Below are 15,448 nucleotides of genomic sequence, written 5' to 3' on the forward strand. Positions count from 1 at the left end.
TGCGCAGGCTCAGCGGCCATGGCTCACGGGCCCAGCCGCTCCGCGGCACGTGGGATCCTCCCAGACCGGGGCGCGAACCCGGTTCCCCTGCATCGGCAGGCGGACGCGCAACCACTGCGCCACCAGGGAAGCCCCAAGTAAGATTCATTTTTAAAAACATGTCTAATGTTTCTTGAAATAAAAAATTCATCTTTGGGTTGAAGGTGAATAACCACATTCCTGTTTCTTCTTTCTTCTGAAAAGGCCAGGTAGGGGAATATTTCCAACTGGGTAGGATTCTCCCAGTGTCTAAGGCATTTATGGACTAAGGTAATATGAGAAACACTTCTTTCCTCTTTTATAGTAGTATGTTTATTGATAAATGTGGGGAATAAAAACATGGTCAACTGAACAAATGCTTCCTCCTGAAAGTATTTTTTTTTAAGTCTAAACCCATAGATGCAAAGAACAAAAAATGAGATGGGAGTAGACAAAAACGTAGGGTAGAGAAAACAATAGGCAGTGGCAATTCACAGAGTAGAAAGAGTGAAAACTAAAGTATCAAGAGACTGTGGACTCCTTTGGGGACACCGATCAGATGAAAAGAAAAGTCACTCCCCACCACTACCCTATAAAAGACCAGCAGTCAAGAAGCTTCTGGGTCAGCTGTATGTCATGCTCTTAATTATGAATGGATAACCTCAAATCAAACTTTTGAAGAAAGTCTCCAGATGTAAGAATAAAATCCAACTAAAAAGTTTAAAAAACACTAACAGTACATAAAAATCTTTAAAAGATAATCTTAAGAGATATAAGAGAAAATATTCTAGCCATGGAACAAGGACAAGAAGCTATAAAAGGGGAGACAAGAGGAAAGCTCTTGAGAATTAGACATTTTCAAAAATAAAAATTTCAATAGGTAGGTTAAAAGTGGAGAAGAACTCGGTTAGTAGAACCAAAAGACAGAGGGATAGTAGGGAAACATGAGTAGAGAAGAAAACTCTAATCAGACATGTGTAAAACTAGAGAACCAGAAAAAAGAGGAAAGAACGGGAGAAGAAATTATCCAAAACAAATAAACAGACAAATAAACAAATAACACACTTTCCAGAAGTGAAGTGACTGGCCCTTCACACTGAACATTCACACGAAGAGCCGGGCACAAGAAATAATAAGCCTCACACCAAAGCGAAATTTCAAAATTCCAAGGGAAGAACAGTTATCAAAATATTAGAGAAAATTATATAGAAATCGAACTCAGAGACAGAATGACATGGGCAATCACAACAGCAGTGCTGGATGCCAGAAGAAAACAAAACAATGCCTTTAAAATTCTGAAGAAAAACGCTTTTCATACATCAATACTATACCCAGCCAAACTAGTAATTAAATGTGAGGCTAGAATAAAGACATCTTCAAGTTGGTAAGGTCTCAGAAAAGTGACCTTCCTCTGGAAGGTTCCATGTTTTCTGCCTGCTGAGCCTTTCCTAATGTTAGCCATTACTCACATTACTTATCAGGCCTTCCCTCTTCTCCACTCCCCACTTTCTACTTTACAAGCTAAACTCCATCCTGGAAGGTATAGTTCGAAGCCGTCACCACCTCCAGGAAGGATTTTCTGTTCCTGCCAGAAGAGGGCAGTCTATTCCTCTGGAGACTCACAGACCTCTCTTTACTCCCCTAAAATACTTCTTTGCTTCTGATTAGTGTGATTTAAGGCCACGACTTTTCTCCCTAAACCAATACTAGAAGTTTTCTACAGCAAAATATCTGCCTGTTTTTTTCTGGTGGCTCTGGTCTTGCAATGCCTTCCCTACTCACCAACTGTGACTAATACACTTTCTTCAATATAGTAGACATTTACTAATAAGAGAGCAATTGACTGAAAATTTAACATTAATCCATTCTTCTAAGAATACCACACCGAACCTATTTCATCTCTGCTCCAATGCCTTCCACATCCAGATTTCCCAACTCAGAGTCTCTGCACGTAGGGCAGGAAGGATCATTTTTGGGGAGTGAAAAGGAAAAGAAAAAAACAATTCTTTCAATTAAAAAAAAATGATCTTAGGACCCAGCAACATCCATGCAAAAATTTGTACATGAATGTTTGTAAGAGCATTATCCACAATAGCTTAAAAATGGAAACAACCCAGATATCCACCAACTCATAAATGGATAAATAAAATGTGATACATACATACAATGGAATATTACTCGACAAGGAAAAGGAATGGGGTACTGATACATGCTATAACAGGAATGAACACTGAAAACGTTACATAAGTGAAAGCAGCCAATCACAACAGATCTCCTATTGCGTGATTTCATTTACGTGAAATAACCAGAACAGACAAATCTATAGAGACAGAAAGTTGAATAGTGGTTGCCTAGGGCTGAGGTGGGTGGGGAGAATGGGACATGACCACTAATTTAGAACACGGGACTTCTTTAGGGGACAATGAAAATGTTCTAAAGTTGATTATAGTGATGGTTGCACCATGCTAAATATTCTAAAAACCACTGAATTGTACACTTTATTTTTAAAAAAATATTTATTTACTTATTTATTTAATTTTGTCTGCTCTGGGTCTTAATTGCTGCACGTGGGATCTTTTTTTTTTTTTAGTTGTGGCACGTGGGCTTCTTAGTTGCAGTATGCATGTGGGATCTATTTCCCGAACCAGGGATAGAACCTGGGCCCCCTGGATTGGGAGCACAGGGTCTTACTCACTCGACCATCAGGGAAGTTCCAAATTGTACACTTTAAATGAGTGAACTATATCTCAATAAACCTGTTCTAATAAAAAATCAATGTGGGAATAAACTAAATTCCTATATTATTTGTGTTTAAGACAATATTATTTGTGTTTAAGAGCACTAGCTTAAATAGGGCAGGCTTTGTAAAGTACGGCAAACCTGAACAAGTTCAAAATGTGCGTCTGGGATCAGAAAACACCAAGTTGAAAAACAAGGTCATATCAGTTACTTGCCTCAAAATAAATATTTAATCTGTTCACTGTAGAGCTTACTAGTTTAAGAGAAGCCACAATAAAGCAGTAGTGAAAACTATTGGGTTTTATGGGAACCACAGACGGCCTGGTTATATAACCTTACGTAGGTCACTTAATTTCAAAAGGTATTTTCTCTAGTTTCACTCCTTGCCAATCACCTTATTTCATGGGCATATTCTTGGCAGTTAATGGATAATATATTTCGTATTTGCAGAGTGCCAGGATCTGAAAGCACTGTTGAGGTTTATTCCAGGCATTTGCACACACGTAGGGCACGTGATCTGCAGGGTTGGTAAGTTAAAAGCACCCACTTAGAAAGGCTTCCTGTTTGAGGGATGCTATCATAGTTACAAAACAAATGTAGAAAACGTTTGAGTCTTCCAAAATGAATGGAAAAAGGGTTTGAAACTCTCTTAAAAGTAAACAATGATTTCATATATTTTTGAACTTTAAGGTTTCATTTTGAAATATACTGGGAGGAAAGTACATTAAAAATAGCCTAATGAATGACCCATCTACAATCCTTCTTTTGTATACCTTCTTCAAAGATATCAGAATTAAGAAATCAGGTCTACCAAACCATGATTTTAACTAAAAGTAAACTTAAATCCTACTCTTTGTATCTTCTTTCAGAACATATTCCAATTCTCACTCACCCTAGTGTAACTCATTTGAATACATCAGAGGTTTAAGATATGGGACTAATTTTAAAGAAGAAACATGGATGTAGGTAAACTATTTTCATTAAACCCATGATATAGCCCTTCAATTATTTTGCCTTTGTTTTAAATTCTCTTCATTTTCTTTCATCTTCTACTTCACTTGTAACTATAAGCTTTTTAGTCTGTATGACAAATAACACAAATCTGGTTTGATTTATGAACAATATTACGATCCACACTGGGTTGAAAAATATTTAAAAGTTCTATACAGCTGTGTCACTGAACTCAGAACTTATAGCAGTGAGAGACAAAAATGCACCAATAGGATAACTGAAGGCTTTGTGGTTTGTGAAAAGCAAACTTACAAGACATTGGGTTGTATGATGATGTGATATGAGCCTGTGAAACTGTTTAATTTTGGTATGTGAAAAAATCACATGAATAAACGAGTGCAAATAGAACACTCCTATTTCTGGAATACAGACTCTTGTTTATTTTTCTTGACTTTTCTTTGCACCCAGGTGCAAAATACAGAGTGTAGAATTCAGATTCTAAATTGCAACTTATATTAGCTACACGGTAAATTTGGGGCAATTAACTTCATTAGTCATGCATTCATTATTTAATTTCAGCTTCATAATTTTTCTATTGTAGTAAGAACGTTTAACAAGAAATTTAATTACCCTCTTAACAATTTCTAAATGTAGATTGTGAACTGTAGGTACAATGTTGTACAGGAGATCTCTAGGACTCATTCATCTTACATAACTGAAACTTTCTCTCCATGGAATAGCAGCTCCCCATCTCCTCCTCTAGCCCCGGGCAACCACCATCCTGCTCTCTGCTTCTAGGAGTTTGACCACTTAAGATACCTCGTATCAGTGGAATCATAAAGTGTCTGTCCTTCTGTGATCGGCTTATTTCACTTAGCATATGCCCTCCATTTTCATCCATATTGTCACAGCATAATGTTTTAAATGGTTCACTTGGGTAGAGCAGATTAGTTGGTGGCAACTGGGCCACACCTTGCTTTATCAGTTTCCTGCCTCTGCCCTTTATAAATCCTCTCACAGTCAAGACTGTGTCACACCTGGAGCCGACTTCCCTGCTCGCTGAGGAGAGAACATTGTTTTGATGTCCGGAAGTCCTGCTTTTTTTTTTTTTAAAGTCAAGGTCTCCTGGCAGCTCCTCTGCAAACTACTATGGCAGCTGGGATACAGGTCACATGCATATTACATAATGGCAGACCATGCATTCAAACGAGCATCTCCAAGCCACGATTCCCATAGCAACACACAGAGATTTTACTCATCTCAGAGATGAAGCAGCCAGCAGAAGTATTCTAATGTTAGTTACCCTCGATTTTTTCTTTTTTTTAGCAAGATCAACACAGCACTTTTTTTGAAGCAGTCATTTTTTCAAAAGAAAACCGATGAAAACTGTGTTAAAATATGTTCACTTAAAAGTTACCGAGCTATCACACACACCAAGGCCCTTTGAACATGAACAACAGTAGATGCTTTAAAAATAGCTGCTATTTGAACGAATGCATGGGAAAAAGAATCCAAATCATGACCATTAGTGAATTGAAACAGTCTCAGCTAAATTCTGTACTTCTATGTTTCATATGTCTTTTCCAGCCCCCCCTTCCATATATATGCACTTTATTATTGTGGGATGAAGACGAAAGTGCTCCAAGAGAACAATTTTAATTAATAAAATCCTTTCTTGCTTTAATTTTGAAAAGCATAATGCAATCCATTTTTTAAATATAAGAAAAATGCCATCATAAAACACCTAGGGAGTAAAATTTGGGAGAAAGATTGTTGTCTAAGAGAATAAACATTAGCTTGAAGAATGTTTGTTTTTCTGAGCAGAGAAATGGTTTCCTGAAAAAACCGAAGTAAAATCCTTTCGATATTAGAAGGAGTTTTTCCTCTTTGTATATTCAGGGATCCTTTTTGTGTGTCTAAATAAACCATCCACCCACGGAAACAAGTTGCCTGGATTATAAAACAACATAAAAGGCAAGACCACTCATATATCACACTGCCTTTCTCTGCCAAGGGAAGAAAGTACATTCCATTTCTTGTACCTCTTTTCCGCCAGAGAGACCACATGTGCACTTCAGGAGGAACTGCCACAGGTGGCCCATCACGGACCCAGCAAGACATGCAAAGAGCCTGGCAGGGAACGGAGGGTTTTACCTTTGCTTTCTCCAGCTGGGCCTGGGCCTGTCGTCGTGCTTCTCTGCGCACCGTCTCCCGATCTTCCTCCAAAGAAACATCTGAATCGGACGGACGGCTGGTGTAGGAGTCTGCTGAACCCTGGAGAGAGAAATTGACCTTTTAAAAGAGATTTTGCATCTGTGAGGTTTGCAATGGCCACGTCTCACTGACATGGCAGCCAGCTTCCTAGGCTGTGCTATCCATTCCTGAAAAGAGGAGAAAACAACCCACCTGGTGGCAAACCAGCTGCACACAGCGCACTCTGGTCTGCAGACCACGCACTAGGAGAGCTGCGCTTTCCAAGTTACCGTTCCTTCCCAAACCTTATGGGCCAGTTAGCAGCCTTTCTGGAAGCCAGAACAAGTTCTTTGCATCATCAAACCAGCTCTGTGCTGCAGTGCAGCGTAGGGCACAGACGGGTTTCAAGGAGAGCTTCACGAACAGTCTACAGCTACAGCAAGAATTTCCAATTAGAAAGAAGACAGGCTAATAAAACATACAGGAAAGTCGAACGAGTTATCAACTTGAACTCTCTGAAATGTCACTACCATAGATGTCACCCACTTTCATCTTAAGCATCCTTTTGTATCTACCTCTGTATTCACCTGATACCTCCTCTGACAAAACTGTAATGCAATAGCCGCCAGCTTCCCTCAATCTTTAAGCAACACATTTTTTTTTTTTTCAATCCCTTTAAATAGATGTTTCATCAAAGCTGTCTATGGAAAACACCTGCCCGGGAGAGCTCCTAGGGCAATAAATCACAGCATAGGAAAAGGAGCTCAGAGGATTAGAGGACTCTCTCCCGCTCCCTCTCCAGCAATCAACATATTACTCATCACGGGCGCCCCGGACAACCCTCACTGTACCAGCAGCAGAAACAACGACAAAATAACGTCTCCCCTCAACGAGAGCCCTGGAGCTTACAGAGATGTCCGAATTCTTCAGCCTTCCTCCCTTGGCGCGTTTCAGAAGCCTGACCCAGGTGGCCTTCATCAGCCAGACAGCGCCCTTCTCGTCCGCAGCTGCAGCCCCGGGCACCGATTCTCAGTGCGCGCTGAGCCCCGCAGAGCCCCTTCTCTGTTCCCGTCCATGCTCTGGGCAAACCCCTCCTCTCCGTCCCTTTCTGCCTCCGGGGCTTTCTCTTCCTACCCCGGAGGACTCCAGTCCAAGGAGACTCTTATTTTCCCATTCCAGCCAGTGGGGAGGGGAAACAAACACTCGAACGATTTCGATTGCTTTAAAGATAACACTGCAGGTGCATCCAAAGGCATCGACTCGCCCTAAACTTCATGCATCTTATTACCCTATTCTCTTCCCGACTCTCGGATCGTTAAAAGACATTAGTTGTAAGAGAGCCTTTAAAACACACACACACACACACACACACACACAAACTAACCTCGTGCAAAACGTATGCAGTGACATTTGCAAGTGCAAAGGTCAAGCCTTATCTTCAGAGATCTGGAGGGGGAGGGCGGAGGACGCGCTCACCGCACTGGGCATGCTCCGTGTGTAGCCTTTTTACGCAGACGCTCACATCACATGGTTAGTCTGTCAAATTGCCATTTTGCATCCAAAGTGTAAACATCTGGAAAGGGCTTTTTGCTTCTATAGTAACAGGCACCTGGAATGTCTGGCATGTTTCTATTTCAGATCAAACATTCTCTCAAAAATAAAGTGTAACCTCTCTCTCCCTCTTTTTTTTTTTTTTTTTCATTTAAGGATCTCTTTCCATTAATCTGCTGCAGAAAGTATATCCTATGCCACTGGACAATTCGTAGATAATAAATATGATATCCATTGATGCGCCAAAATCAAATTATGCTCATCCATCCTAATATCAAGCCGCTCTTGACGGCTCTTGATTTCCTAAACCAAATGCGAGAGATCTGCCCATTGAATTAGGTCTTGAAAGTAATCACAGCGCTAAGCAATGCGCTTAACGGAGCTCAAAATCACTTGGAACTGCTTCTGCAACTGAGAAACTACCCTTCCAAATAAAGTCACTGGAATAAATAACAGTGTGAATTGTTAACACGTAATTACGAAGAAATGTCAAAGCTCGGTTGATTTATTAGGTGGAGTTAAGATTCATAGAACAATCTGGTCCAAACTCTTGTTACAAATAAAGTGATTGGGGCTTGGGAAAGAAAGTTACTTATTCATTTCCACTACTAATGGAATTACATTTTCGAAAGTTTATGAAGAAACACACACTTCCAGGTTTCTTAAAGTAAACATAAAATACTATCACTGCATTCCGAACTACATTTCTGTTTGAGTGTCCTGGTGGGGATTGTTTTGTAAAGTCTCATGCGAATGAAAGAAAGGATTCTTATGAAAATCTTCCTTACTTTCCCTCCCTCCCTCCCTTCCTAACTCTCCCCACCCCCATTCCTTTCACTTCTAGGCTAAGACCAATCTTCATGACTTAAATGCCAGAAAATACAGTAGAATAGAGGCTTCAGAATAAATGTTGTAGGTCAAATGCACCCTCATTGTGGCATCACAACATAAATTAATAAACAGATTACGTACCTTGTTATCAAGTGAATGTAAAATGCATGAGGAATAGGAAATGCATTGCAAGTTTTTCATTCTAGTACAACTCACAAGGGAGATAGGGGTTTTTCCACACCAACACACAGGCTAGGGGATTCCTAATTTTCCCAGAGGGTTTCCTATAGCAGGGATAGCACAGTAGAAAATTACCATGAAGGATGACTATATCCCATAAAGGATATCAGGGCCCATAGTCACAAGTGCTGGCATTTTAAACCCAGTCACCCTGCCACAGGGTCGGGTCGGGTCAGGTCACGCCTCAGTGAAGATACAAAGTTTCTGTCATTAAGAAGCCCATAATGAGAGGAAGAGAGTAACACACACACACACACACACACACACACACACACACTGTGTGTGATCTCATTCCCTTTTGAACAAAATAAGATTTAAAAAATCCTTTGCTCATAATCAGATGTAGCTTTCAATTACACGGTCATTTTGAGACCTGTTTCCAGGTTGAAATAATTAAGCAGTTTATGTTTGTTTGTTTTTTTTTTTTTGCGGTACGCGGGCCTCTCACTGTTGCGGCCTCTCCCGTTGCGGAGCGCAGGCTCCGGGCGCGCCGGCTCAGCGGCCACGGCTCACGGGCCCAGCCGCTCCGCGGCACGTGGGATCCTCCCGGACCGGGGCACGAACCCGTGTCCCCCGGGCCTCTCCCGTTGCGGAGCGCAGGCTCCGGACGCGCAGGCTCAGCGGCCACGGCTCACGGGCCCAGCCGCTCCGCGGCACGTGGGATCCTCCCGGACCGGGGCACGAACCCGTGTCCCCCGCATCGGCAGGCGGACTCTCAACCACTGCGCCACCAGGGAAGCCCAACATCGGTATATTTTTGAGATTGTTCTATATTACATTAATTCGAGCAATCAATTTATTAAGGCTAGACTATGTAGACGAGTGATAATAATTGCTAATTTTTAATGAATGCTTACACTGTACTAGGCACTGTGCTGATTCACCAGTGTTACATAATTTAATAATTAATTTTCTCCATTTTTCACTGATGAAGAAACTGACATAGAGAAGTTAAGTTACCTGAGTGAGGTTACAAAGCTAAAAATCGATGGGGGTAGGAATTAACCTTCAGCAATCTGAATTTAAGTTCTATGCATGCATCAGTTCAGAAAATTAAAAGCCAGAACAAATCCCTACATGCAACTGATATTTCTAGTAATCAAAAACATTTTTCTTTCTTTTTCTTAAATTGAAGTATAGTTAATTTACAATGTTGTGTTAGTTTCAGGTGTCCGGCAAAGTGATTCAGTTTATTTATACACACGCACACACACACACATACTATATATATATATATATATATATATATTCTTTTTCAGATTCTTTTCCAGTATAAGTTATTACAAGATATTGAATATAGTTCCCTGTGCTATAGAAAACATCTTTTTCTGTCTGCCAGGCACACGTATAAACTTTTCTAAAGGTCATAATGTGTCATGATGACTTCCAAGTTCTCATCTCTATCTCTGCTGAGCTTGGCGCCCTCCCCCTCCTTCCTTTCTGTCCGTCCCCGTCCCTTCCCCATCCCCTCACTCACCCCCCACACATACACATCTTCACAGATTCTCAAATTTTATCTTCCTCAAAGGCACAATGAAGGTGCAATGAAACAGATAATTTCTCATTCATCAATGTAACACACTTTTGTGAAAAGTTGCCTGATACCCTGAAATTTTCCTCATTTCAGAGTATCTCAGTTGTAAAGCATTCTTTTTTTACTTATCTGCAATGGAATGTAGATAAGTAGAATAGGAAAACAATGGAAGTCAAGAAAGCAGGTATTTAAGTTTTCCCCTTTTCCCTGAAAATGAACATAACTTTGGCAAGCTGGCCTTCAGCAGCCTCTTTGGCAGCTACTCTGGCCTGAAGCTGGCTGGAATTCAAGGTCTTCTGACTAATCTTTCAGTTCAATAGGAACAGTTGCTAGTTTTCAGCACTGAAACTAAAGTTACTACAGAGTAGAAATGATAGGTCCAAGTCTCAGAGATGTGACTAACTTACATATTTTTAAGAGGAATATATTAAAACACCATTATTACCAAATTATCCCTCAAACTGAGGGTTTGATGGATATTTACGTTTCGTAGAAGAGTCCAATATTTGTAAAATGTGACACTGTTCAAAAGAACCACTATGAAAAAGCTAATATTAGATGGGAAATTTAACATTATTTTGAGTTTTAGACTTCAAGCATAGGATAAATAATTTCCCTTCACAATTACAACAGTGTTTGTGTATGTTGGGGGAGTTTTTTTAGCCTATTATAATATATATTTACTGATGGTGATTGAGTACAAGTGTTTTTTCAGGCTAATATAATTTCTTAAAAAATTTATTTTTCATTCATGAGAATAAAAATGAACAGGTAAGAAGAAGAAAATTAGTGGCCTGGGAGAGTTGGACTTTCTCAAAATATTGCTGAAAAAAATTAAAGGAGTGAATGAAGCACGCATAGGAAATTCTGGGTATAGGAATTCATGATGGGTACGGATATAGCAAGAAACTCTGAGTGGGCATCACTACCTTTAGTCTTTCTACTGAATCATTCCACTCAGCATACACACATGTTATTATTTCCCTCTGCCTAATCAATCAATGTGATACACCACATCTACAAAAGAAAAAAAAACACATGATCATCTCAACAGAAGCAGAAAAAGCATTTGATAAAATTCAACATCCATCCATGATAAAAACTCTTACCAAAGTGGGTTTAGAGGGAACATATCTAATAAAATAATAGATAAATAGATATAAAATAATAATAGATAAATCAATATAAATAAATAATAGATAAATAAATATAAAATAATAATAGGGACATAATAGGAAATATTAATAATAGGGAAATAACAGGAAAAATAATAATAATAGGGAAATAATAAAAGCTATTTATGACAAAACCACAGCCAATATAATGCTCAACGATGAAAACCTGAGAGCCTTCCAGCTAAAATCTGGAATAAGACAAGGATGCCCACTTTCACTACTTCTATTCAACATAGTATTGGAAGTCCGGGCCATAGCTATCAGACAAGAAAAAGAAATGAAAGGTATCCAAATCGGAAGGGAAGAGGTAAAACTGTCATTATATGCGGATGACGTGATACTATTATTTCCCTCTGCCTACGGAAACCTTCCCTGGACTTCATTTTCTCTGCCAGCTTTCACCCCATTTCTTTGCTCTCCATTGCAGAAAAAAAAAAAAAAAAAAGCCTAAAAGAAGTTGCCCGTGCTCACTTCAGTTCTTCTCTACGGATCTCTCTTAAGCCTACTGTCTCCCACCGCTGTCCCCAAAACTGCTCAAGGTCATCAGCAATGAATCAAATCCCAGGATCAATTCTCAGTGCTCAGCTTAACCTATCGGTAGCATTTAGCCTGGTTGTTTAATATCACTCTCCACCCTTTATCCACTCACTCAAAGTTGCTTTCTCAAAGCACTCTCTCTCGGTCTTTCTCTTACCCACTGGCTGCTCCTGCGGAGTCTGCTTGGCTGGGATCTCCTCTTCCACCCCTCTCCTCCACCCTCCCCTCTCACACACAACCTCCTTCTTTCTGCTCCAACCTCATTGATGCTCCTCACAGGCACCAAGGAAAGCTCTCTCCCTAGATTTCCACACGATGATCACTTCCTTCAAGTCTTTGCTCAGTTGGCCCCTTTTCAATGAAGACTTCCTCTACCATCCAATTTAAAACTGCAATCCCCACTGCCCTCCAGCATCACTCATCTCACTTACCATGTTCAACTTTTTAAAAATAGTGCTTTTACCTCCTAGTACACAATATAATTTACTTATTATGTTTATTGTTTAGTGTCTATCTCCCTCCACTAGAATATAACATCCACGAGGGCAGAGATTTTTTTTTTCTGTTTCATTTACTCATTTATCCTAAGTGCCTAGAATAGTGCCTGGCACAGAATACATGCTCTATAAACATGTGTTGAATGAATGAATAGGGTTACCAGAGACAGAGAGAGCCTTTTCTTCCTCACATCCTAGATCCTGAAGCTCTTCTGCTATACAGGGTCCTCCTTAGCATTCCTGAAGATTTCTAAACATTCTTAAAACATTCTTAAATATTTTCACGTCTCTTCCTTACTAAAAAAAAAACCAAACAGGGCTTCCCTGGTGGCACAGTGGTTGAGAGTCCGCCTGCCGATGCAGGGGACACGGGTTCGTGCCCCGGTCCGGGAGGATCCCACATGCCGCGGAGCGGCTGGGCCCGTGAGCCATGGCCGCTGAGCCTGCGCGTCCGGAGCCTGTGCTCCGCAACGGGAGAGGCCACAACAGTGAGAGGCCCGAGTACAGCAACAAACAAACAAAACCAAACAAAAAATAAAACAAAACAAAATAAAAAACATCAACAGCAATCTTACCCATAGTTAATGTCAATAAATATTTGCTATGATGAGCAGAAGAATAAAACAAAAACGTCAGCCTGAAGATATACTTGGTATTTTATCATAAACCTCAATAAATACCAAGTTCATTAACGTAGTGTAAATGTCAACTGTCCGATGATTAAATAAACATGTTCCATAATAAGCAAGCTACTAAAAGGAAAAGTCATTACATTTAAAATTTATATAGCATCCTTCCAAGCAATGTAAGAGAGATTCTGACATTTTAAAAATGTAATTAAAGCTTATTTTCTATGAAGCGTCTTCTTTTCCCATCAATTGCACTTGTTCATTCCAGGGACTTAAATTTCCAATCCTAACACTGCTAATGACTCACTGTGTAGCCATAGGCAAGTCATGTAAACACTGCCCGGGCTAATTCTCCCTCCGCAAAATGAGTACAGTAAATCAAAGCTACCAGAAAGAATAGTCTTGAGAATTTCCTTGCAGATGGTTGAAAATACATTGTAAATATGACATATTCAAATAGACTGTTTACAGACTGTTACTTCTCATACACTGCTCCTGCTGGTCCTATGAGAACAGAATTTAAATTCGCAGCAGAAAAAAACGTGACTATACATATAACTGCTAGTAAGATGGAATGTTTAAAAAATCAAGCCAGCACAGGAGGAAGATATTTCTTCAAGCAATTTTGGATCATATATTTAAAAGGAAAGCAACTATTAACTGGACAAATACACAACTCCGGAACACCTTAACAGGCTCTCTACTACTAAATAAAGATCCCATCAGAAGATGACATGTCCAGCTGCGAGCTTTTTCTTGAGTGGCAGAACAAACAATGAACCTTGGATCCTGCCTTCCAGAGAGAATTCTCCCAGGTGGCAATGAACCATCAATGCACAGACATTAAAGGATAGTCACAGCACATGTATCCTCCAGGAAACCCCAGAGCTGTGAAAAAGGATATGGCTTCAGTCCTTAAAGATTTTACCCTCTAAAATTTTCTTTGCATATACATAAGTTTTTCTCATTGATACGAAACACAGTAAGAGAACAACAGACATAAACAGACAAAGGTTACGGATACAAGATTCACAAAAAAAATCAGTTACCCACAAGCATCTGGAAAAAATGTTCAGTCTCACTAAATTAGACACAATACCATTTCCTCATTAAACGAGTACTCTCTGCAAAGTGCCAATTCACAATGTTATGAGGACACATTACAACCAATGCTTTCACATCTTGCTCATAGTTTTACTTTAGTACAACCCTTTGGGAAAACCAAGTTCTTTTTGTTTGTATCTAGATATGTATCTAGACTAATATGTATCTAGACTAATGATTTCACTTCTGGGACCTGTCTTTAAAAAATTCTTAAATTATGGTTCATAAACTTAGATTATTATACAACCTTAGTAATAGTTACAGAGACTAAAGGGCATTATAGGCAAATGTTTATCATGATCGTATTTGGTTAAAAAAAAAAAAAAGAAATAAAAAAAACCCTGAATCATTTCTATAAATACATATATCCATGTATGTAAAAGTACTGGGAGTACACAAAAATAACAGGAGATAGAGGACTAGATTCATTTTTTTTTTTTTAATTCAGGGGACTAATTTTAATTTTTTTCTGTAATGTTACCATTTTTGTGATTAGAAGTAAAAAGCTCATGCTTGTTGCAATTGAAATGTCTAACAAAACACTGAAAATATTTTTGGGGTTGCAAAAAGAGTGTTTGCAGATTCATATTTTCCCTAATTTGTTGATTTAACCTTGATAGTTTTTTGCCTGTGGGGAAGGGAAGCAAACTTGGGATCTTCTGAAAAACTCTTGATTCAAGTCAAAAAAAAAGAAAGAAAAGAAATAGAGTAAATGTTGATGCAGGAATTGTATCAGGAAAGAAACAAGAATTAAAAGAAAAATACTTCGGCATGAAATGTTAACATTTTAAAGTATTACATTTCTCTGTAGACAATGTATTAAAATGATTATTTGAAGTCTCCACTGAAACACTGGGCTTTTCTCACATGACTAGTTAAATGATTTTTGGTACTAGGTTAGATACTTAAGCAGGCCAAATGACTCAGTAATTTGGTAATACATTATTAATATACTGATCTAAAAGTCTAACCTTCCAGAAAGATATGACTTTGGTTCAGAGAGATTTAATATTAAAAAAATAGGCTACACGATCAGGGAGTTGACAGGAAAAGGGCCGGTGGTGTACAGCACTTGGTGATAAAGCACCACAGGGTACCCTACTGACCTAAAATAGTTAACGCATCCTTTAAGCAGCTAACCTACCTTCAGGAGGTGATTTAAGAACTAGAGACAATTTGGTTCATTACAAATCTATGTTTAGAAATATGCTGCAAATTTCAGATTGGTTAGCTGGAGATGTGCTGTTGGTTATATTAATATATTATTGTTAGAAAATCCAGACTCTATTCAGAATGTTTCCCAAAACACTGGACATATACAATTGGTAAAAAGGAATTCATGTAATATTTCCTGTCTCACAAATAAGAAAGCTTTTTTTTTTTTTTTTTTTTGCGGTACGCGGGCCTCTCACTGTTGTGGCCTCTCCCGTTGCGGAGCACAGGCTCCGG

At 39.2% G+C, this 15,448-nt stretch overlaps 1 protein-coding gene across 5 annotated transcripts in view; it reads right to left on the minus strand.

Annotated features, from left to right (window-relative positions):
- CACNB2 (calcium voltage-gated channel auxiliary subunit beta 2) overlaps window positions 1-15,448 on the minus strand; it is a 441,112-nt gene that overhangs the window by 149,966 nt on the left and 275,698 nt on the right. For 4 of the 5 annotated variants that reach the window (XM_028495783.2, XM_055087728.1, XM_055087727.1 and 1 more), the window contains one exon: window positions 5,863-5,982. In XM_028495783.2, the coding sequence (XP_028351584.1) occupies window positions 5,863-5,982 (120 nt within the window). Of the gene's footprint in view, window positions 1-5,862; window positions 5,983-7,285; window positions 7,571-15,448 lie in introns of those variants that run through there. The other variant, XM_028495784.2, reaches the window with a different exon arrangement.

Source organism: Physeter macrocephalus, chromosome 11 (genome assembly GCF_002837175.3).
Source record: "Physeter macrocephalus isolate SW-GA chromosome 11, ASM283717v5, whole genome shotgun sequence".
In the NCBI taxonomy this organism is placed as follows: Eukaryota; Metazoa; Chordata; class Mammalia; order Artiodactyla; family Physeteridae; genus Physeter; species Physeter macrocephalus.